Here is a 25531-nt window from a genome sequence, read left to right as displayed (position 1 = left end):
TCAGCCCTGGGATTTCTTTGGAAGGAATGATGCTGAAGCTGAAACTCCAATACTTTGGCCACCTGATGCAAAAAGCTGACTCATTTGAAAAGACCCTGATGCTGGGAAAGATTGAAGGCAAGAGAAGAAGGGGACAACAGAGGATGAGATGGTTGGATGGCATCACCGACTCGATGGACATGAGTTTGAGTAAACTCCAGGAGTTGGTGATGGACTGGGAAGCCTGGCGTGCTATAGTCCGTGGGGTTGCAAAGAGTCGGACACGATTGAGCGATTGAACTGAACTGAATGATTGGTTATATTGAGCATCTTTTCTTGTGTTCATTGGCCATCTGTATACTATCTTTGGAGAAATGTCTATTCATGACCTTTGCCCGTTTTTTAAAAACTAATTTTTGGCTGTTCTGGGTCTTTGTTGCTGCTTGGGCTTTTTTCTAGTTGCAGTGTTGGGGTTACTCTCTAGTTTCATTGTTTGAGCCTCTCATCACAGTGGCTTCTTTTGTTGCAGAGCACAGGCTCTAAGGAGCAGGCCTCAGTAGTTGTAGCTCCCATGATCTAGAGCACAGGCTCAATAGTTGTGGTACACGGGCTTAGCTGCTTCAAGGCATGTGGGATTCTCCTGGCTTAGGGATCTAACCTCTATCTCATCCATTGGCAGTCGGATTCTTTACCGCTGAACCACCAGGGAAGCCCTTGTTTTTTATATTGCTTTTGGAATTCTTTATATATTCTAGATATTAATCTCTTATCAGATATATGATTTGTAGACATTTTATACCATCCAGAAAACGAAGATCATGGCATCCGGTCCCACCACTTAATTCTAAATAGATGGGGAAACAGTGGAAACAGTGTCAGACTTTATTTTTCTGGGCTCCAAAATCACTGCAGATGGTGACTGCAGCCACGAAATTAAAAGATGCTTACTCCTTGGAAGGAAAGTTATGACCAACCTAGATAGTATATACAAAAGCAGAGACATTACTTTGCCAACAAAGGTTCGTCTAGTCAAGGCTATGGTTTTTCCTGTGGTCATGTATGGATGAGAGAGTTGGACTGTGAAGAAGGCTGAGCACCAAAGAATTGATGCTTTTGAACTGTGGTTTTAGAGAAGACTGGAGAGTCCCTTGGACTGCAAGGAGATCCAACCAATCCATTCTGAAGGAGATCAGCCCTGGGATTTCTTTGGAAGGAATGATGCTAAAGCTGAAACTCCAGTACTTTGGCCACCTCATGTGAAGAGTTGACTTATTGGAAAAGACTCTGATGCTGGGAGGGATTGGGGGCAGGAAGAGAAGGGGACGACAGAGGATGAGATGGCTGGATGGCATCACTGACTCAATGGACATGAGTCTGGGTGAACTCCGGGAGTTGGTGATGGACAGGGAGGCCTGGCGTGCTGCGATTCATGGGGTCACAAAGAGTTGGACACGACTGAGCGACTGATCTGATCTGATCTGATGAATTGTCTTCTCATTCTCTTGACAATCTCTTATTTTTTCCTCACCAAGAGGTATGTGGGATCTTAGTCCCCCAACCAAGGATCAAACCTTCACCCCCTGCATTGGAAGATTGGCACGGCAACCACTGGACCACCAGGGAAGTCTTTTCTTCTATGTTTGAATTTAGTTTGCTTTCATTTTTCTGACATTTTGTCTTACATATTTAGTTCATTTATTAGTGATTTCCTGATATTATCAGCAAGCCAATACATTAAAAAATTTTTTTTAATTCATGTATGGCTGCGCTGGGCTTCCCTGGTGGCTCATACAGTAAAGAATCTGCTTGCAACGCAGGAGATCTAGGTTCGATCCCGGGGTTGGGAAGATCCCCTGGAGGAGGGCATGGAAACCCACTCCAGTATTCTTGCCTGGAGAATCCCCATAGACAGACGAGCCTGGCGGGCTACAGTCCACAGGGTCGCAAAGTATCGGACAAGACTAAGCACAGAAGCTGGGGACATGGCTGCGCTGGGTCTTCGTTGCTGCAGGGGTCTTTCTCTAATTACAGGGAGCAGGGGCTACTCTAGTTGCCATGCTTAGGCTTCTCATTCCAGTGGCTTCTCTTTTTTCAGAGCACAGGCTCTAGGGTGCACAGGCTTCACTAGTTGTGGCGCACTGGCTTAATTGCCCTGCAGCATGTGAAATCTTCCTGCTGCTGCTAAGTCGCTTCAGTCATGTCCGACTCTGGGCCAAAGATAAAACCCTTTTCCCCTGCACTGGCAAGTGGACTCTCAACCACTGGACCACCAGGGAAGTCCCAGTCTATACATTTTAATCTAAATACAGATCTAGTTGCCTGCCAACCCTCAAAAGTTTTTCTACATAATGTGCTTGTATGCTTCTGTGTGTGTGCTTAGTTGCTTAGTTGTGTCTGATCTTTGCTACCTCACGGACTGTAGCCCGCCAGGCTCCTGTGCCCGTGGGATTTCCCAGGCAAGAACACTGGAGTGGGTTGCCATTTCCTTCTCTAGGGCATCTTCCCAACCCAGGGATTAAATCCACGTCTCCTGCTTGGCAGGTGGATTCTTTACCACTGAGCCACCAGGGAAGCCCCAACATTTGGAGGAGCATTGTCAATATTTATTGTTATCATATTTTAATTTTTTCCCATTCTGGAAAAGAATATGATGTACAGATTTTCTGAGAAGGAAGTGATTATTAACAATATTTCATGTCTTTCTCTTTTTTGACAATTGGGTTTTCAACTATTCTTGACAAATAGGTTTTTTGCTGGGTATGAGATAATTGTGCAGCATGAAGTACAAGGTGTTAATGTAGGCTTATTCACCCATTCTTTGTCTCTGAGTTTTCTTAGTGTTTTTTTTTTTTATACTTCATGTTGAATAAGGAGTAAGTGTTGCTAAGATGCTTTTTTGCAAACATTACAGCCATAGGTCCTTTTTTCATTATAAATTCTTTGATATAAATTATGATGAAACTGGTAAAAGTCCTTTCCATAAATAATAATGTTGAAAATATTAATGTTAATTTTGGATAACTACCAGCTACATTCTTACTATATGTTAGTAAGACTCCCATTTTTCACTTAACTCAAATGAGTTAAATCCTTACAACAATCCAACATAACCATCATTAGTAATTATAAAAAAAAAGTATAAAGCAACACTTTTTCTAAACTGTTTACATATTTGGTTGTATGTGCACATGCATGTAAAAAACTTAAAAAAAAAAGGTTTCAATGGATAAAAATAAATTCATAATAGCGATTATGAGGGAATTGGGGATTATTGGCAATTTTTTACAGGGAGAAAATATTCATTAGTTATTTCAACATTGAAATTAAATGTTTTGAAATTTCAAACAAAAAAAGTACTAAAGTTGCGTTTAGAAGGCAACTTCTGTAACTACAAAAGTTTAAACAGGCACCAAAATATTTATCAGTAGTTATTTAGCAAAATGAGAGTCAACCACAGAAAAGATTATGACACCATTAAAAATAATAATACATAAACATCTGTACTTAAATAGTAGCATGATAAAAGCAGGTTATGGTACAACATGTACCATATGTACAACATGTATATCATGATTACATGAAATAAAGCCTGCAAGGATATACTATGATAATTTGAAAGCAGTCATTTCTGTTTCACAGGCTTATAAATCTTTCTTTGTGCCCTCTGTTTTTTTTTTAACAAGAAAATACTAACAAGCTATCTTCAAATACAAATTTATAATTCCACCATGAATTCAAAGATAGCCTATGCAACACAATTTACAGTGTAGGATGATGTAGGCCACAGAAATAGAAAAGATGGTCCTAAAACATAGAATTTTGGGGACAGAATTTTTTGAGGGAAAAGGGGGTTTAATTTAGACCTTGAATTCACATTATTAAATACATTTGATTAATGTTATACATAAAATTACAAACACATTAGAAAAAATAGTGTTAACAGTGTAATGGGTTGAACTATATTGGAAGTCCAACCCCTGGTATGTTAATGTGATAGTACCTGGAAATAAGGTCTCTGTAGATAAAATCAAGTTAAGATGAGGTCCTTATGGTGAGCCCTAATCCAATATGACCTGTGTCTGTATAACAGAACAGATGCAGAGACACACAGAGAACGTAGTATGAAGATGGAGGCAGAGACAGCAGCAATGCTTCTATAAGCCGAGGCATGTCAAAAATTGCTGCTATAAGAAGCTAGAAGGGTGTGCAACAGATTCTTCCTGAGTCCCTAGAAGGAATCAAACTTGCCAACAACTTTGATTTTGGGTTTCAAGTCTCAAAAACTATGAGAGAATAAGTTCTGTTGTTTTAAGCCACCTTGTTTTGTGGTACTTGGTACTTCATTACAGCAACCCTAGGAAACTATTACACAGAAGAACCTTCAGTTTTTTCCCCTTGCATTTTTGCATCACTTGTTTTAAAAATATTACTATCAAGTTTATCAAAAGGAACTATCACTTATCCATTATGAGTTCCTTCATGGCGGATGAGGTCAGAGCGACTACCAAAGGACTTCCCACATTCTTTACAGTCATAAGGTTTCTCACCAGTGTGAATTCTTTGATGACGAGTAAGGTTTGAGCCTTTATTAAAAGCCTTTCCACACTCATTACATTCATATGGTTTTTCACCTGTATGGATTCTCTGATGTTGAATAAGTTCTGAGCTCTGAATAAAGGCCTTTCCACATTCTTTACATTCATAGAGTTTCTTGCCAGTGTGAATTCTGTGATGGTTAGTAAGTGTTGAGGCACTACTAAAGGCCTTCCCACATTCCTTACACTCATAAGGTTTCTCACCAGTGTGCATTCTGTGGTGCTGAATAAGCCTTGAATGTTGAGTAAAGGCTTTCCCACATTCCTTACATTCATAAGGTTTCTCACCGGTATGAATTCTCAGGTGTGGAAAAAGTTGTGAACTCTTAGTAAAGGCTTTTCCACATACTTTACATTCATAGGGTTTTTCACCAGTGTGAATTCTCTGATGATCATTAAGGTTTGAGCAATAATTAAAGGCCTTTCCACATTCCTTACATTCATAGGGTTTCTCACCAGTGTGAATCCTCTGATGTCGACTAACAAGTGAGCCACGACTAAAGGATTTCCCACACTCCTTACATTCATAGTTTTTTTCAGCAGAATGAATTCTTTGATGTTGAATAAACTGTGAGTTTTGATTAAAGGCCTTTCCACATATTTTATATTCACAGGATTTCTCTTCATTAATAGTTTTTTGATGTGGAATGAGAAATGTCAGCTGATAAAAAGTGGGTAGGTCTTCATGGGTAAATATTACTTGACTAAAATGTCTCTTCTTTAGAGATAATAACTTGGTCTCACACATGGATTCCAGATCTGAAAGAAAACAAAAAGGCATATGCTTATTTTTCTTATTCTGGGAAAGGTTAAACTTCTGAAAAATGCAAAGATTAAACTGAAAATAATATTTGGGAAAGTAAACAGTTAGATAGTTCTCAAACATGGCTAAGCAATTTGTAAAATTGTTAAGGAAAGCACAGACATTAAGGAGAGGCAATAGAGGAAGCTGAAGAGAACCTGGTGGGGATCAGAATCACCTGCAACTTCAGCGAGTCCACATTATTCAGAGCTATCCTCCACATTATATCACTATATAATTCTAAGCATATATACATTTATATAAGTACATACTCACAGAGCACCATACTATGTCTTGTAATTTGTGGATAACTGTCATGCTTTCAGGACTACTGAGGAATAAATGTGTTGAAATGTATAAATGGGGATAGTGGAGGGTTAGTGACTTTAAGCAAAGGGTATATTGTTGGCAAATTCACATTGGGGGACAGCCCACAGCAAGTCTAGGGTGCTGAATGAAACTGGTGAGAATGGTAGACAGGTAAATCACGTCTGTGAATAGAGCCTGGTACATCTTGGGGATGCAGTGAAAATAGTTTGCTTTCGAATTCTGTGATGCTGATGCCAGGACAGAGAAATGGAATCTTCATGCCATGGCAGTCACTAAGAAGGGAGGTAGCTTGAGCGTGAGAAAGAAGAGAATAAGAATGAAACAGTCTCTGTGAGAAACGAGGATTTTCCACCACTCTGCATTATATCTGTTAATGACCATGAAAACACTGTAAGTACTGATTTGGGATTTACAAATAAATTTCAGTGAGTAAATGAATTCATAAATATAGAATTTGTGACTTAATGAGGGACAACTATATTTTTTTTAAAGGGGGCATAATTTCTGTTAAAAATGGCAGACTGTAGGTATAAATTTACCAATGCTTTTCATGAATCCATAAGAAAATTACACTAAAAGCTTAACAAAGGGAAAGGAAAACCCCATGAGGATAAAAGATACTGGAGAAGAAACAGAACTTGGAAACTGGAAAGTCAATGGATGAGTGATAAGTGACTGCAGACCACAGAATACTAAACAAGCTCCAGTGGGTGAATTCCACAGTATTGATTCATGGTGCAAATCCCTTCAAATACATAAGAACTGGAGGCATCAGGCACTTCTAATAGCAGAGTGCAGAGCAGAGTAAAAGCTGAAGGATGAATTCAAAGAGTGTATCTCCTCCCTATCCCACAGGAAAGGATGATTATAGTTTTCCATTCTCAAAGAAAACTAGAAATCTAGAAAAATGGAACCAGAGAAAATCTGGAGTCAGGAACATCCAGCATAGGCAGGGACATTGGTACTGAACTGGGAATAAAGAATTAACAGAAAATATACATACTTGTGATATTAAAAAAAAATGTATTTGGTCTTTGTTCCCAGCTTCAAAAAAATGTATTTGGTCTTTGTTCCCAGCTTCAAAAACCACTGGACTATCTTTCATTATTCACAACAAGGGTCTTTTGATCATATCTGACTTTATGATAAAGAGGTGATTCACAGTGGATCCTTTGTTTCAAGGGATGGGGCTGGTCACACTTGCCTAAATAATGACACTCCAGTAAAATACTTGGAAGGATTGGAGGAAGCTTCCTGGTTGGTGAACTAATCTATGTACCAGATGGGTACAAGGTCAACAGCACAAAGAGTGGATAAGGAGAAGTAAAATTATTTTTGTATGTGACTGTTATCAGCATAAAACATACTGTTATATTTCTGAAAGCCCAATGATAACTACAAAGAAGACACCTTATAGAAGATAAACAAAAGAAAAAGAAAGGAGTCAAAGCATATCAATACAAATAAAGAAAGAAAATGAAGGCAGCAAGGGAGGGAAAGAGGGACAAAAGAACTACAAGGACAGAAAATAATAAAATAGCAATAGTAAGTTGTTACTTATTAACAATAACTGTAAATGTAAATGGATTAAACTCTCAAATAAAAAGAGAATGGCTGAATGGAGAAAACAATACCGTAAGCCCCCTACAGACAAACCTTCAAGTTGCAAACTTTAAAAAATGCAAAAGTACATCTTTCACATGTCCAATCACATAACTCACATGTCTGGTGTACACTGTCACGTGTGTGCATCCTCTACAAGTGGTTGTGCTTTTGTATATTTTACTGTATAGTACTATAGAGTGCAGTACTACAATATGTTTATTTCAAGCCCAGGATGTCCAGAAGCAAGCATAGAAGCAGATGGTGAAAAAAATAAAAAAATAAATAAATAAATAAAAAAGCAGATGGTGATACCAGCCACATTAACAGAAAAAAAGGATAAAAATTTTTAAGATAACAGGATAATCCTATTAGATAAGAATAAGATAATAAGATATTATCCTATTCCTTCCAGACTACCTTTTCCACTAGACAAATCATTTGCAATTTACCAATCTTTTTAAACTTAATATCTAATTTTAAGAGAACTTGGTCCCTAATGAATAGCAAATAATAAGTGAAACAAAGATACATTTCCCCAGATAATTAAATAATCCTCAAGTGAACATGAAAAATACACTGGTATGGCACTGGAAAGACATTAAGTATTTACCCTTTTGTATGATTTTCAATTGTAGATATATACTCAAAAATGGGGCATATGTATACCAGTTTAAGTAGTAACAGATGAGAAAGGCAATACCATTTTATACTTTCACCAAGAATGCATAAGAATTTCTAAGTCCCCACTCACAGCTGTCGTTATCCAGCTTCCTACTTTTCCATGATAGTAAGTGAAAAGTGATATTTCATTACTGTCATTATTTGCATTTGTAATTATTAAGTGTCAACATCTGAAAGGCTTATTAATTAGCATTTTAACCTCATTAACCTTTATCAGTATTTTTATTGGGTCACTAACTTCTTCCTATTAATTAGCAACTATCTTCCGATCTACTGTGCATTAAATTTATCTATTGTGTCCTTCATTTAACAGAAATTCTTAATTTTGATGTATTTTCAGTTCATGATTTTGCTTTATGGTTTGTACTTTTGGAGTTTTATTTATTTACTGACTTAAATAGCATTTAAAGGAAAAAGGGGAAAACAAAAGTTTCAAAACTAGAGTTGCTACTGCTGCTGCTAAGCTGCTTCACTCGTGTCCGACTCTGTGCGACCCTATAGATGGCAGCCCACCAGGCTCCCCTGTCCCTGGGATTCTCCAGGCAAGAACACTGGAGTGAGTGTAATGCCCTATTAAGTATGTCTAATAAACACTTTTTTTCTAATATACATTAAAAGTACTGTAAAGGAGGCAATTTTACCGAAGGGCAATGTCACTAGGATATGTGGACTATAGTTATAAAAGAAATTTTGAAAAATACAGGTGCTCATGGAAAAGAATAAAGGAAACAATGTCAACACAGAGCAGTGAGCAGGTTTTTTAAAATGCTATAGTACCATTCTAGTATGGTATTCAGACACAGGTAGACAAGCAAATGGAACATAATAAAGTCCAGAGACAGACTTATAGATATGGCAACACATGATTTATGGCAAAGTAGTCTTATATAGAGAGAAAGTCTTTCCAGTAGACCTTGCTGGGTCAACTGCATATTCACATGGGGGAGAAAATGAAATTTGACTCCCACCTCATACTACATCAAATATCAGCTCCAAGGAGCTGGAGATCTAAATGTAAGAGGTGAAGCAACAAAGCTACTAGAATATAAAACAGGAAGTATTTTCATGATTTTGGAGTAGGCAATGAATCCTACACAAAACACAAAAAGCAACAATTATAAAGGAAAAGATAGGTAAGCTTGTCTTCTTAAAATTAATAACATCAAAAGACAACACTAAGAGAATAAAAAAGGAAGTGATAGAGGTAGATATTTACAAAGGCTCATATTCTGACTATACAAAGAGCTCCTTCAAATCAGTAAGAGAAAGAAAGACAACCCAATGAACAGAACCAAGAAACTTAAATGGGCAAGTCACAGAACACACACACATGCACATAAACATACCACAGGATGTCTAACATTAAAAGGTCTGGCAATATCAAGAACTGGCAAGAATGCAGAGCAATAGCAACATTCATATTGCTATTGGAAATATAAATTGGCGTAACCACTTTGGAAAACTGGCATTATTAAAACTGAACCAACACATATCCTGTTACCTAGTAACTCCATTCCTGTGTATACACCAAAAAGAAATGTGTATATATATACACCAAAATATATGTACACAGATGTTCACAGCAGCATTATGTAAAACAGCTAAAAACTGGAAAACAACCCAATAGTCAGTAGTAGAAAGGACACTTAATTTATAATAATTAGCAATACAGAATAAATAATGTAAAATACATCCATAGAATGGAATACCACATTGCACTGAGAATGAACCAACATTAGCTATATGCAATAAATGCATGTATATTATCACCCTGCTTATTTAACTTATATGCAGGGTACATCATGAGAAATTCCGGGCTGGATGAAACACAAGCTGGAATCAAGATTTCTGGGAGAAATATCAATAACCTCAGATACATAAATGACACCACCCTTATAGCAGAAAGTGAAGAACTAAAGAGCCTCTTGATGAAAGTGAAAGAAAAGAGAGTGAAAAAGTCGACTTAAAACTCAACATTCAGAAAACTAAGATCATGGCATCTGGTCCCATCACTTCACGGCAAATAGATGGGGAAACAATGGAAACAGTGACAGACTTTATTTTTTTGGGCTCCAAAATCACTGCAGATGGTGACTCTAGCCATGAAATTAAAAGATGCTTGCACCTTGGAAGAAAAGTTATGACCAACTTAGACAGCATATTAAAAAGCAGAGACATTACTTTGCCAACAAAGGTCCGTCTAGTCAAATCTATGGTTTTTCCAGTAGTCATGTATGGATGTGAGAGTTGGGCTATAAAGAAAGCTGAGCGCCAAAGAATTGATGCTTTTAAACTGTGGTGTTGGAGAAGACTCTTGAGAGTCTCTTGGACTGCAAGGAGAGCCAACCAGTCCATTCTAAGGAAATCAGTCCTGAGTATTCATTGGAAGGACTGATGCTGAAGCTGAAACTCCAATACTTTGGCTACGTGATGCAAAGAACTGACTCATCTGAAAAGACCCTAATGCTGGGAAAGATTGAAGGCAAGAGAAGGGGACAACAGAGGATGAGATGGTTGGATGGCATCACTGACTTAATGGACAGGCATAAGCAAGCTCCGGGAGTTGGTGATGGACAGAGAAGCCTGGTGTGCTGCAATCCATGGGATTGCAAAGAGTCGGACACAACTGAGCAACTGAACTGAACTGATATGCAATAACATGGATGATGTATCCCATGAAGGTGAGAAAGAAAAATAAAAGCATAAGTACTGTATGATTCCACTTACATGCAACTCAGAAACAGGCAAAAATTACTTCATAGAGTTAGAAGTCAAGATAGTGTGTATTTTTCGGGAGGACAAAGAGGGGAGTGATTGGGAAAGGGTTCTGAAAATTACAGCTAGTAATTTTCTGGAAAGTAGATAAAATGAAAACCAGTAGATAAAATGATAAATTGGAAAAGAAAACACAAATACACACACACACACACACACACTTCTTAGGGTGGGAATATCTACTCTTACATAAGTCTAAATGTAGCATATCCAATGAAGGAATGAAATCTAAAAAGTGGGTAGAATAACTGCCTTGGAAATGAAGAAGGAAGGCATTAATACTTGCTACGTTGGACAGAGAAAAAAGTATAAGAGGAAAAAAAACAAGATATATCTTTTATGGAAGAGGCCTTGGGTTTTTGTAGGGAGTTTCCTGATAACATCCTACAGGTAGTATCTCCTCAGGCTCTACTCCTGCACTATCATCTCTTGCTTACCTGAACAAAGGCCTCTGGTCAGTTCTCTGTCAATCATCCAGGGCTCTTTTCCTTGTTCCAAAAGGGAGATCACAGCCGGTTTAGAACTAGAAAGTCCTGATCACAAGAAAAGACACGGGACATGGTTATGCTGTTGGTGTCCCAGAAATCAGATCCAGTCCTTTGGTGATCAAGAGAGATGCCACTACAGGAAGGACGAGAGAAAAAATGAAGATGAAGCTTCAGCCATATCCCAACAGAGCTGCCCATTTCCAGCTCTCCCATTCCATTCCAACTCAACCATTCCTTGGGGGACAGAGAGCAGGAATTTAGCTGGTTACCTGGAATGAGTAATTCACAGTGGAGAAAGGAGACATTCCCAAGAGCAGACTCTGAATTGGGGGGACAGTCATCCTTACCCACTGAAACCAGGTTGCTGAAATTCTCCAACATCACTTCTTTGTATAAATTCATCTGACCAGAGTCCAGGCATTCCCATTCCTCCTGAGAGAAGTTTATAGACACGTCCCTGAACATCATTGACCCCTGAAAATAACACACATGCTTTCACAATGGAAGGAGAGAAGAAAATGATGGTAGTAAATGAGATGATAGAGAGCTCTACAGAAAAGGACAGATTATTAAGCAAATTGAAGGAGCTGGATCCTATTACATCAGCCAAGCCATATCTGCTATGTACAGAGGGATCTGTCTAGGAGTGTGCAAATAGAGTGGACTTTTCCAATGAGATGAAATAGCAAGCCTGCAGCTCAGTGCCTGGCCACAGTAAAATCTGCATAAATAAGAGTCCTTCCCATGTTCCCTTTAAGCCCTAAAAGAGGGGGAAATGTGATAGACTTTAAAAAATACTTTATGTTATATTTTGGAGTAAAATTTCAGAATATCAGGGAAAAACAGAACTTTTTAAAACCTTGTGTGGATCACATTAAAAATTTTCAGAAATCGGAATGGGAATGGATGACTCAACAGCACTATTTAAAATAAGAAAATGAAATGATCCCTTTATTTTTTAATTAATTAATTAACTGCATGTGGGATCTAGTTCCTTGACCAGGGATCAAACCTGGGCCCCCTGTTTTGGGAGTGCAGAGTCTTAGCCACTAGAACACTAGGGAAGTCTCTAATTCCTTTAATATTACAAAGGACAACAAATTTTGGCAGAGAATTCAATACTCAAAGTTAATATGAAGATTATATACCAAGCAATATTAAATACCAAGCTAGTATGAAAATTAGCTCAAGACAATTCTAGATTCATAGAGAATGAATGTTAAATTTTCTCCTGTCCAGCTTTTCTTGGGAAGGTACTGGCTTATGTGTGCCATCAAAACTAGAGAATAAGCAAATGAAAGGTATTATATTCAGAAGCTAGGAAACTAACATAAGAATGGTGAATGAAGTCCAGTATAATTGTAAAAGGCAAGGCCCAGGATAATATCTGGGAGCAGATCCAGAGACTAATACCTAGGAATAGGAGGATAAAGGACTATGGGAAAGAAATGGACTACGGAGCAGAGAAAGGAGTTCAGGTTAAGGAAATAAAGCAGCTTAGGACTATATGTCCTCCTTTTCACAATGCAAGCTTCTAGCCTGAAGTAAGCCTAAGATCAGAGAACAGGCTTTAAATAAAATTTGCACATTATTACACTCAACCAGAGAGTGTAATTACTAAAATAAGTCTGATCTTGTGACTGAAAATAACCAAAAAATACTGAAGAGTGATCAAAAAAATTTTAGAGACTGCACAAGCTTTTATCCAGGGCAACAAAAAAATTAGCCATAGAGTTAAGAGTGGAAATTTTGGGAAAAAAATATTCTTTTCCTTGCTTCCTATGAAGTCCTGCTTATTTCAGAGTGTTGGTTATAAGTTGATTTGGTTTTTCAGGTACACAGTCATGTCATCTGCAAAAAGTAATAATCTTACACCCTCTTTTCTAATTTTTAACCTAAATTTTCCTTTTGTTTAAGTGCTTTGGTTAATGCCCACAGAACAATGTTAAATAACATTGGTAATGGTGTGTACCCTTGTCTTTCTCTGATTTTACTGGGAATGTTTCAGATATTTCCAGATCAAACACTAGGTTAGCTTCTGAAAACAAATTTCAATGTATTCCCCACTGCAGTATACTACCTTCCTAGAATATTAATATTGGGCAATATCTTCAATATAGAGCTGGTGAGTGTAATTAGAGGTTGATGGGAGAGGGGAACCAGATGCTCTGTTTGGGCTTTGGCACAGGAGAATGGATTGGAAGGACTCAACTCTTTCTGAAGAAATTCAGATAGAACGGCCTTAAGCTTATTTGAGAAGACTGATTCTCTTCTTGATTTTCTTTGCCTCTGTACCAAACACACATTCTTAAAATTGAGAGTTCTAAACTTAGTTCCATGAGAACTGAATTTCAGCTCCAAATTTATACCTTGTGAAGATAGTATCCCTATTCTGACTCTTCTACCTGGGTACACTCTAATACTCAAATAAAAAAAAATTAACGTGATTGATAGCCTTATGATTGGTGAGTTCCCCAAGATGAGACATGTTGAAACATAAGTGAATAAAGATATTTTTGTTTCTTCTAGTTACAAGGAGACTCCAAAATTCTAGCTGCCTGCCAGCCCTCCACCCCCTTCCTGAGATAAAGCAAAGACTTCATGTCTCATACAACTGATTTGAAGAATAAACTATAACTCATTCATGAAAAAAATAATATGTACCTTTGAAAAATTGTATTTACAAAGATCATTTGATGATAGAGGAGAATACTTTTTTGGCCTGGAGAATTCCACAGACAGAGGAGACTGGCAGGCTACAGGCCTTGGGGTCGCAAAGAGTCACACATGACTGAGTGACTATCACTCAAAATGGTAAATGAAGTATAATTTGATTTTGGAAAAACAATTAAAATACACAAAAATATTAACACTGGTTTTTGAGTGGTCCTATTTTACTTTTTTCTTGGTAATTGTTTTGAAACTCTCTAAAATAGTCATGCTTTTAAAGTCATAATAAATATTGCCTTTAAAAAGAAAAAAATTTGACAAACAGAAGTGGAGCCGTTTTCCAAATAAGTAAACATTAGGTATATGGGAGTTACTGTGCTTCAGTAGCAGGCTCAACTATCCTTTTCTCCAGTAGGAAAATCATAGGAACTTATCATCAAATGATATACCTTTATTAAGCATTAACTTTCAGAAGACAGAAAGCAATGAGGAAATCCCAACATACCTTGGACACTGTTTGCAGAAGTTCATCATGCATTCTTTCCTTCTCTTTTGAGCCTCACCTGGAGAAGGGTAGAACTGGGAGAGTAGAAAGTAAGGGTAAGACACTGGTCAGGTCACAAGTCAGCCCCAGCCCAGCCCCATTCTCATCCCCACCCCTCAGTACACACAGGTAAAGGAGATCAGAGGAAAATGGGGTATCCCGTCCATTCCCAGTGTCTCAGAAGAAAGCTGCGGTTACTGCTGTTGAGGACTCCAATCAAACCAAACTTCACAGAGGTTTCCTAAGAACTGAACTCTGGAGTAACAACCGCACAGCTGATCAGACTCGTACATTCCGCACGTGCGTGCATGCTTAAGACGCTTCAATCGTGTCCAACTCTGTGCAATCCTATAGCTTGTAACCTGCCATGCTCCTCTGCCCAGGGGATTCTCCAGGCAAGAATACTGGAGTGGGTTGCCATGCCCTCCTCCAGGGGATCTTCCCGACCCAGGGATCGAACCCGCGTCTCTTAAGTCTCCTGCATTGGCAGGCAGGTTCTTTACCACTAGCGCCACCGGGGAAGCCCATACATTCTGCACAGTCATACTTAAGAGAACACAAACTGCACATCCTCACACACAGAGTCAAACGTGGTAACACAGACACAATCGCTAACTCACCACAGGACGCATAATTACACTCGCACAGTTGCAGGCACCCCACTGTCTTGGTATTATGAGCACGTACTACCATAGGGACACATAGTCACAATTCCACAATGACAGGCATCCTATATCTGCATAGGAATCGCATAACTTCCCCCCTTCTCACTCCATTCCGCCAGCACAGAAGCTCCGTATAGGTCTCCAGTTTCTTCAATTTAGACCTTTCGGGTCCCCTGAGGTCCGAACCTGCACAGCTGAACCAGGTCCCCAGGGGCCCACGATCTCTGGCCTCACGAATCTAACGGTCCCGCCAGGCGTGATGAAAATTTCGAGTTCCCGCGAGAAGAGTGACAGGCCGCCAGGCCCTCTGGGAAATGTGGTCCAGAGTTGTCCCCACGGCCGATTCCTCTCAGCGCCCTGCCTGGACCCACCCGAAACGACTGCTCCTTCAATTCAGAGGTTAGCCAGGTCTCGGAGTTGCAATTCGAGGTATCTCAGCACGCTGGGGCTCAGCTACCCGATAGGACCTGGCTCACCCCGACCCTCACACAGGAAGCGCCTGCTCCTTTCTGGCCGGAAGTTGACTCCGGCCGCGGGACCTTCTGGGAGGTGTTGTGTTGTGGAACGTCCGTTGGGAGGCGGGCGCGGAGGGATGGTTCGGAGTTACCCGCACCTGACCTTCCCGAGTGTCGCCTGCACCCGGCGTCCCAGACACTGCGCGCTAGATGCGCACTCGGGTGTTTCCGGCAGGTGACGCTACCGCGTCCTCGGAGCGGGACTTTAAGGAGGCCGTGAAACATTCTTGGCTGAAGCAACGCGCGAGGCTGGCGGGCGGAGCCTTTAAGGAGGCCCCGAGTGGAATAGTGGCAGTGCGGAGTTGCTGCGGGTGGGAGTGCGCCCCTGGAGAGTGGTTGGAGTTCTCAGAACAAGAAACTGGTGGAGAATTAGAGTGTGTGTGTGATTATGATGGTCTGTGGCGTTTCGATGCTGTGTGTGTGTGTGTGTGAGAGAGAGATTGTGATGTGAGGATGATGAGGGGTGTGGTTATGTGGGTGTGATGGAATGCTTGTGACGGGATGTTTGTGTCATGTGATGTTTGTGATTGTGATTTATGATAACGTGCGGTGTTGTCTGTGTGATTATCAGATAGATGTACAGTGTGTGTGAATGTGATGAAATGTTTGTGATTGTGATGTGTAGTGGTTCTTGTCTTACCTCAGTTGTCTTCTGTTGTCGCCTTTTGGCATAATTGGCAACCGCTTGAAAGAAATTTCTGTATCTGGTTTCACGTGGTCTTTCCTCCCCGTTGGTCATTCTTTCTTAGTCTGCTTCCCAGCGCTCTTTGCACCCCGCCCCTAGCCATACTTAGCCCTGTTCTGTTACTTTCCAGTTTCCCTTGGTGATCTTTTTCAGATGTATTATTTCATCTTCCTATGGCTTCTTTTATTATTTGTATTAGTTATTGTGATCATAGTAATGCTGCCTAACAAACCACTTTTAAACTCAGTGGCATGCAACAGTAAGCATTTATTCTCTTATTCACAGGTTTGCAGAATCTCTGTGTTCAGGTTATGTAGGCTGGGCTTGCCTGGGGGGCTGGGCTGCAGAATCCATTCAGACCGGCTCCACATGTGTTCTTTATGCAACTCAGGAAAAAAGGACAGTGGTTACCAGGACATGTTCTTCTGTTGGTGAATCACCAGAGTACAAGATAATCATAAAAACCTCTGCTCCCAAGTACACTAATGTTACAGATGCCTGAGCTTAACATTAATTACACCCACAGTCAGAGGGCAAGGCAAAATTAGATGGCAAAAAGTGTGAATGTCTAATCCTGTTAGAGGTGGGTGAAGAATTGGGACTAAGATTTCAATCTGCATCATTAGGAAACACGCCTCTTTATCCTGGTAAATCTCTTTTAGTCCACGGTTCTCTTTTGTCTGTTAATATTGTTTTTCAGGTTTTGTTACTACATTTTCCAGGCATTTCATTTTACAACCCCTTCCCTTTATGTCTTTATACTTCAGGTCTGTTTCTTATAAAGAGCATTTTGCTGGGCTTTTCCCCCTTTTATCCTGTTTGACTTATTTTAATAGGTGAGTTTAATTCATTTACATTTATTGTGGTTGCTGATAAAAATTTGCTTTATTTTCTATTATGTGTTCTTTTTAATTGAGCAGGTTTACCTTATCCCCTTTTCTCTCTCCACTGCTTTGGTTTCCTATCCTTGAGTTTTTAACATGCATGTTTATCAAAACCCAAACTAAATAAGATTTTAGAACACTTGAACTACAAACTATCCACCCAGTTTTTTGTTTTTTTTTTTTATCTGATACATTGCTTTCCTCTAATTTTAATTACCTGAAATTAGTAGTATTTCATTTGCCTGTGATATACAGTTGACCTTTGAACAGTATGGGGATGTGAATCCCCTCTCCTTCTTTTGCAGTCAAAAATCCAAGTAGAACTTTACAGTTGGCTCTGTGTATCCTAGATTCTGCAACTGCAGATTCAACCAACCTCAGATTGTGTAGTAGTACTGTAATATGATTGATTGAGAGCAAATCTGTGTCTCAGTGGACTCATGCAGTTCAAACCCATGTTGTTCAAGGGCCCACTCTGTGTGTATGTGTGTGTATTTAAAATTATGGGAAAGTAGAGAGAACATAAAAAATGACATAAAATTTGCTGTCATCATATCTTTACTCCCATGTTCATTGAAGCATTATTGAAATAGCCAAGATTTGGAAACATCTTTCTATTAACAGATAAATGGATAAAGAAAATGTGGCATATGCATACATTGGAATATTACTCAGCCTTAAGAAAGAAGGAAATTCTGCTGTTTGTGACAACATGGATGAACCTTTAGGACATTATGAAATAAAAGAAGCCAGTTTCAGGACAAATACTACACAGTTCTTTTATATGAGCTATCAAAAATAATCAGATTCAAAGAAACAGAGAGTAGAATGGTTATTGCCAGGGGCTGGGAGAGAGGGAAATGGGAAATTGTTTTCCAGTGAGTGCAAAGTTTCGGTTATGTAAGATGAATAAACTTTGGAGACCTGTACGACATAGTACCTATATTTTAAAAATGGTATTATGCTTTAAAATATGTTGAGAATAGATCTCATATTCAGTGTTTTTACTGAAAAAACTAAACAGCACAAGGAAATTTTTGGAGATGATGGATATGTTTAGTACCTTGGTCATGGTATTGGTATCATAGATACATATGTCCAGACTCATCAGGATATATACATTAAACGTGCAGTTTTTTGTGAATCAGTTATACCTCAATAAAGGAAAAAAAAAAAACCCTACAAAAATTTACTGTCTTAACCATTTTCAAGTCTTCTTGAAACCACTTTCAAGTTCAGTGGCATTATATCCACATTGCTATGCCACCATCACCACTGTCCATCCATAGAACTTTTTTATCTTGTGAAACAGAAACTCTGTACCTATTAAATAATAAGTCCCCATTCTTAACAATCCTCCAGTTCCAGGCAACCACTATTCTACTTTCTGTCTCTGTGAATTTGACGTTACCTCCTTATGTACTCTGTATACCAGATTATACGGTATTTGTCCATTTGTGAGTATTTTAACTTAGCATCTCTTTAAGGTTCATCCATGTTAAAGCATGTGTCAGAATTTCCATCCTTTTTAAGGCTGAATAATATTTCATTGATTGTACATACCATGTTTTGTTTATCCATCTGTTAATGAACAGTTGGATTGTGTCTATCTTTTGACTATTGCAAATAATGCTGCTATGGACATGAGTGTACAAATACCTGTTCAAATGCCTGCTTTCAGTTCTTTTGGATATATATCCACAAGTGGAATTTATGGATTGTATATTAATTCTGTTCTTAATTTTGTGACTGCCATACTGTTTTCCCTAGTGGCTATACCAGTTTATCAACGTATTTTCTGAGCACCTACTAACAGGGGCAAAACAGACAAAAATAAATCCCTGTTTTCATGTATTTTATATGAGGAGATAGACAACATGCATGATAAATTACATAATTTGTTAGTGATAATGGACTTTGTAAAAACATAGAAATGGTGTGAGGGATATTAGGAGTATATCCCAGGCATAATGCTTCTCAAAATTTATTATAATTGAATGTTTTCTGTTTTTATTTCTTCTCTGTCATACAGAACAAGGATTAGTCTCCTCTCTTGTGTATGATTTTTTTTTACCATAGATGATAAATTAATATCATGTGACATGAGTATAGTTCTCATTTCAAATGAGTATGGGAATCCTAAATTGCAACTCTTATTTACCTCAGTTGTCAAGATAGATAAGAAATGGAATAGCTGGACTTTTAATGCAACTCTCTTTCACTCCAAGTTTGGGGTTGCTGAAAATCTGAATGTTTTTTGACTCAGCTTTATATCTGTCACTGCATTAGGCCTATACCTTTATGCTCACAAAAGATATTTGAGGAGGAGATATTATGTGAACCTGACTATTTTTATCCCCTTTGTTTCTAGACTCTTGGTGTTTCTATTGGTTCAACCTGAGTTGCTGAGTCTGAGTTGTCTTCCAAACTCCTGCTATCTCAGTATCTCTGGTCAGTGACTCCAGGAACTGTGAATTACAAGCAAGGAAGTCAGTTGTTTGGGACTATATTAATTATCTATTACTGTGTAATAAGGTAACTCAAAATTTAGTGGCTTAAACAACAATAAACACATTATCTCAACTTTGTGGGAAATGGGGAGGGTATTCTGGCTCAGATATTTCATGAAGTTGCATCCAGTTGTTGGCAGAGCTGCAGTCATCAGAAGGCTAGTGGGGACTGGAGGATTTGCTTCCAAGATGGCTAGCAAATTGGTGTTGGTTGCTGGCAGAAGCCTCTCCCTAGGGCTGGTTGAATATCTTCATGTTATGGTAGCTGGCTTCATCCAAAGTACATGATCCAAAAATGTGCAAGACAGAAACAACAGTGTCTTTTATGACCTAACCTTGGAAGTCACACGTTGTCGTTCTGCAATATCCTATTGGTTAGACAGGTCAACCCTATTCAGTATGGGAGGGGTGTATGAGAAACATGAATACCAGAAGATAGTGATCCCTGGGGGTACCTTGAAGGCTAGTTCCCATAGGGATAGGGATGCAGTGAGAAGACATCAGGTAAATTGGATTTATATCATAAACCCACAGGTCCTGGCTCCACAAAGATAAGACAGATCTGTGATGTAAGGAGAAAGAAGCATGAAGAGCAGGTATCTGTTATGGAAGGAGACTTCCTGATCTGAGATCTTCCCCACCAGCTGGGGAGTCCTGAGATACAGTGGACCCTGGAATTTCTAGACCTGCACCCTATCTTAACCCCTCTGTATGGACTGTAGAAGGACTGAAGTACCTCTTAACCTTCAGAGATCAACAGTAGCAGTGTGACAATGAAGCGTTTGACTCGGATGATGGAAAGGACAGGTGAGGTGGCTCAGAGATGAGCAGAATTTAGGAGAGAGGATGTAAAAGGAGAAGTTCAGTACTCCTACCAAGAAATCATGTTTTGTTTTATAATTTTGCTGTACCAGGTCTTAGTTGAGGCATTTGGGATCTACTTCTCTGACCACAGATTAACCCTGGGCCCCCTGCTTTGGAACCATGGAGTCTTAGCCACTTGACCACCAGGGAAGTCCCTTTGTCGATGGTTTTTATTCACTTGACAAGTGCTTTTTAAATACATTTTTCATGTACTTTATATTTTTCTTAAATACATTTTGATTTTTTTAAGTGCTGTTAAATATATAACTATAAACAAAAGTTTCCTGTTCCATTCCTTCCCATACCCTCTTCCCATTAGCCATCAGCAACTACTTGGAACACTTTTTTCCTGGATATTCTGGTATTCAGCTCTGCTTTCCTGAATAACATCCTCATACTGCTAATGTTTGATTTCTGTTTTAGATATTTCCTATTGACTTTTGACAGTGGAGGTGAGAATTTATCTGTTTTCTGCCTAACCCCTTCCTCATCACCTTCTCCCCATCCTGACTCCCACCCACTGTTCTTTCTCTTCTTTCTAATAGGGTGTTTTGTTGGAGGTTGAAGGTTGACCAGTGTCAGGATCTATATGCATTTTCTTTTGAGCTAGTCAATTTTCCCAGCAAGAAGTCCTAGACAGATTGAGGAGTATAAGCTGGAACGCTGGGAGGCAAACAAAGGAAAAAAGTTGAGGGAAGTACCTCATCTTTCATACCGACAGCTTTCACTTAATTCCCTTATTTTCTCTACATTGCTTCAACCCCACCTTATATTTAGTTCCTTGTATTTCAGCCCCACCCCAATCTTCTGCTTGCAGAAGTAACTAGTGCCTCTATTCCTGAGGCTTTCAAATGTTCCGCCATGGTTTCCCCAACATGAAGCTCAGTTAAGCTTCACCCTTCTCTAAGTTAGAAACCAGTCATCTGTCTGCTCTCTAGGTTTCAAAATTTTGTTGACATCTCTCTCTTTTTTTTTTTAACTTTTATTTGCATTTATTTTTTGCAGCATTTATTCCCAGGCCATAAGTTTGTGTTTCTTCAGTCTCTTCTGGGATATCTTTTTCTTCTGTGCAACTTTGTCTTCTGGTTTAGGAACAATCCATTCTTTTTCAGTAAGGATCATCTCAATGTGGCAGGGAGAGCTCATGTGTGGGTTGATCCAACCATGAGCTCTGTAAGTCCTGCGCTGCATCTTGGGGGCTTTGTTCACCTGGATGTGCTCAATGACCAGAGAATCTACATCTAACCCCTTAAGTTCAGCATTACTCTGCATTTTGGGGCATGTGGAGTAAAAATTCAGCACTCTTTTTGGGCCACTGATCCTGCGTCCAGCCCCACTGTTTGGCCTATGCACACCTACCAACTCCACCATTGTAATGAAGGAATGGCACACATCGCTTCTTTAAAGTGACATCCTTCAGATACTTGGTGGCTTTTCTGATATGCATACCCTTTATGGCCTGGGCAGTTTCACGAGTGTTCTTAAAGTGAACACAAAGATTTGAACCTCTTGATTTACATGATTTTGTGGGGTTTTCTGGGTTGAGTAAATAGCCCACCATTTTCGGAGGTCACCTGAGGCTGCTTACTGGAAAAGTAAGTGTTGACATCTCTTATCTGTTGAAGTCTTCTATATTCTTTGTCCTTGTGAGATTTTTTTCTTTTGTTTCTTTCATTTTGCTTGTGTTTCAGAGAGAACAGAAATAAATACAAGTGTTCAGTTTGATTTCTAACCTGAAGGACCTGAATTTTTTAGGGTAAAAAATGTCAATTAAGTTATTTTAAAATGTGTTTAGAATTATAACTGTATTTCATTTCATCATATGAATATTCCACAGTGCCTATAACCTGTATATGATTAAAGTTTTTCCAAATTCTTTATAGTACTTCATAAATAATTTAATCCTTAGATCTCTGTAGTATTTATTATTATGTACTTAATATGTCTCCTATTAGGAATAGGATCCTTATATCAGGATCCTATGGAAATAGATTCATTGGGCACCCTAGACTTAGCCCTCTAGAAATTCCCATAGAATTCTATAGGATTAAAATTATAAGCCATCTGTGTACAGTTCAGTGTGTCTGTAGCCTGGTGGTGGTTAATATTTCTCAAAGCTCTGAGGGTCGTTACAGGTAATCTTGTAGCTGATGTTGAAGATTTCTGTAGTCCTTTATCTGGAGCTTTAAAATAAATAGGTTTTTATTTCTTTTTCCTCAGCTTGGCATTCTCCAGACTCTGCCCTTTTCCAGGAAGAAGAGGATATGGCCAGTTCTCTTGTATGTTTTAAGCATGTATTTGTTTCCTGTATTATTTTACAACCAGTTGCAATGAGTTACCTTAACCTATCAGTAAGTTGGAAAAAAATGAGTCAAAAATCATGGTGAGGAAAAACACAGCTAGAAGATCAGAACCAGGGGAGATGTGAGATATGGCTATGAATAAACAGGTCCATACAGGGTTATAAAACTTGAGTTCAAATTTGAGTATGATCTGGAGAAGCAAAAGCAAATTGAAACATAAAGTTCATCCGATAGTTTACTCTGTTTTTGAGGGAAAAAACTTATAATTCAGGAAAGAAAAAAACTTTTCATTGACACCCAGATCAAAAAGAAATCCAAAACAATTCCATAATTCTAGTGATTTTAAGCTCAGTTTATTAAAAGTCTTTCTTGGTCATAGATTAAAAATTAGAATTATATGGCAGAGTAATTTGAATATTTCTTTAAAATGATCTAATATTTTCTTCAGTTGAGATTTTTAAAGTTGAGCTAAAATATATACTAATATTCTATGACAAAATTTTTTGTAGTTCTGATATCCATAGCTCTTCATGTTTTTTTTTAATGGTCTCAAAAGATAACAGTGTTCTTTATATTTTTACAAAATGACTCATTTTCCTCTGCTGTTGATTCTTTTTGTTTCCAACTCTGGAATCCCTCACGCTGTTATATTTTAAATATTTTCCACTTCACTGGCTCTTTTTTTCTCAGCTCGTATCTTTTCCATCTTGAAACACACATATGCACTTCTATTGACCATATGATCAGGTGGCTTATCCAGTTATTTCTCCTTTTGGCAGCGTGATTTTTCTGGGCCTAGACAGACTTGGGTTCAAATCTTGGCTGAGTGACTTACTAAGTGCATGCTGCTAAGTCGCTTTAGTCATGTCCGACTCTGTGTGACCCCATGGACTGCAGCCTACCAGGCTTCTCCGTCCATGGGATTCTCCAGGCAAGAACACTGGAGTGGTGCCATTGCCTTCTCCCTACTAAGTGCATGATTATGGGCAATTTTCTTAATCTTTTTGGCCTTAGTTACGTCATCTGTAAATGGAAATAATAATAGTACCTATCCCATAGGAATATTGGGAGGGCTAAATGCACACAGTAAGTGCTCCATAAATGATAAATATTGTTAATAATTATTATCTATATCACTTTCTTTTGTTAACTGTATTCATTGGCCTACTTTTTTAGTTTAGCATATAAAACTGATAAAAGAGAAGATGCCTTATTCGTGTTCACAAAATTAATCCTTCTCTTCAATAAACCTGCCATAAACACTGTAATAAGGCAAAACTGTAAACAGTTTTTGTAATATAGAAGTATATTGGAACTTTCCAGGTGGTCCAGTAGTTAAGACTCCACCTTTCACTGTGGCAGGTGTAGGTTCAATCCCTGGTTGGGGTACTGAGGTCCCATATGCCTCAGCATGTGGCCAAAAATTAAAAAGAAAACAACAAATAATTCTTAAAAATTAGTAATTAAGAATATAGATAATTGGGTGAAGAACATGAGCAAGCAGTTGGAAAAAATGCAAGTGGCCAGTAAATACTTTAAAATATAAAAATGTCACAAGAAACAGACTGTCAGATTTGTATAGATAGATTTTTTTTTTTAAGATGTATTTTGAATTCATGGGTAATGATTATCTTTTAGAGGATTCCAAATAGTTCTTTGTGAATTTTCTTTAGAAAGTAAAAACCTTGAGGTAATGAGTTACGATCTACATATAGGGTACTCTAAGCTTTCAAAAAATTTATGTAGTTCCTCTCAGATGCCAGAGTCAGACGTTTGGTCTGGATTATCAACTAGAAATGGACTGCCTATGTTTCTGGACATGCAGACCTAAATTCGTTCTCAGTTCAGTTCAGTCGCTCAGTCGTGTCCGACTCTTTGCAACCCCATGAATCGCAGCACACCAGGCCTCCCTGTCCATCACCAACTCCCGGAGTTCACCCAGACTCACGTCCATCGAGTCAGTGATGCCATCCAGCCACCTCATCCTCTGTCATCCTTTTCTTCTCCTGCCCCCAATCCCTCCCAACATCAGAGTCTTTTCCAATGAGTCACTCTTCGCATGAGGTGGCCAAAGTACTGGAGTTTCAGCTTTAGCATCATTCCTTCCAAAGAAATCCCAGGGCTGATCTCCTTCAGAATGGACTGGTTGGATCTCCTTGCAGTCCAAGGGACTCTCCAGAGTCTTCTCCAATACCACAGTTCAAAAGCATCAATTCTTTGGCGCTCAGCTTTCTTCATAGTCCAACTCTCACATCCATACATGACCACAGGAAAAACCATAGCCTTGACTAGACGGACCTTTGTTGGCAAAGTAGTGTCTCTGCTTTTGAATATGCTATCTAGGTTAGTCATCACTTTCCTTCCAAGGAGTAAGCGTCTTTTAATTTCATGGCTGCAGTCACCATCTGTAGTGATTTTGGAGCCCCCAAAAATGAAGTCTGACACTGTTTCCACTGTTTCCCCGTCTATTTCCCATGAAGTGATGGGACCAGATGCCATGATCTTCGTTTTCTGAATGTTGAGCTTTAAGCCAACCTTTTCACTCTCCACTTTCACTTTCATCAAGAGGCTTTTTAGTTCCTCTTCACTTTCTGCCATAAGGGTGGCGTCATCTGCATATCTGAGGTTATTGATAT

At 38.8% G+C, this 25531-nt stretch overlaps 2 protein-coding genes across 22 annotated transcripts in view; one reads left to right on the top strand and one right to left on the bottom strand.

The window, feature by feature from the left end:
- Positions 1-3465: 3465 nt before the first annotated feature.
- Positions 3466-15586, bottom strand: ZNF829 (zinc finger protein 829). Of its 11 annotated transcripts, none has more exons than XM_010849113.1 (5): positions 15506-15586; positions 14431-14504; positions 11603-11729; positions 11205-11300; positions 3466-5333 (listed from the first exon to the last, which is right to left on the bottom strand). In XM_010849113.1, exons 2-5 carry the CDS (start codon positions 14461-14463, stop codon positions 4438-4440), a joined length of 1152 nt encoding a protein of 383 aa, XP_010847415.1. In that variant the 5' UTR covers positions 14464-14504; positions 15506-15586; the 3' UTR covers positions 3466-4437. The 11 variants fall into 11 exon arrangements, with proteins under 11 accessions (XP_010847415.1, XP_010847419.1, XP_010847414.1 ...); XM_010849117.1 differs by lacking the exon at positions 15506-15586 and adding an exon at positions 15321-15406 and having other exon boundaries at positions 11205-11388; XM_010849112.1 differs by lacking the exon at positions 15506-15586 and adding an exon at positions 15321-15406.
- ZNF568 (zinc finger protein 568) overlaps positions 15125-25531 on the top strand; it is a 30862-nt gene continuing 20455 nt past the window's right edge. For 2 of the 11 annotated variants that reach the window (XM_010849126.1, XM_010849119.1), the window contains exons 1-5: positions 15677-15960; positions 17102-17170; positions 19590-19753; positions 20263-20535; positions 22813-22871. In XM_010849126.1, coding sequence (XP_010847428.1) covers positions 20502-20535; positions 22813-22871 — 93 coding nt within the window. In that variant the 5' untranslated portion in view covers positions 15677-15960; positions 17102-17170; positions 19590-19753; positions 20263-20501. Of the gene's footprint in view, positions 15564-15676; positions 16044-16619; positions 17171-19589; positions 19754-20262; positions 20536-22812; positions 22872-25531 lie in introns of those variants that run through there. The other 9 variants (XM_010849128.1, XM_010849129.1, XM_010849122.1 and 6 more) reach the window with 8 other exon arrangements.

This window comes from Bison bison, unplaced genomic scaffold, assembly GCF_000754665.1.
Source record: "Bison bison bison isolate TAMUID 2011002044 unplaced genomic scaffold, Bison_UMD1.0 scf7180017864280, whole genome shotgun sequence".
NCBI lineage: Eukaryota > Metazoa > Chordata > Mammalia > Artiodactyla > Bovidae > Bison > Bison bison.
The sequence above is the reverse complement of the archived record's forward strand: the minus strand, read 5'-3'. Positions and strand labels throughout refer to the sequence as shown.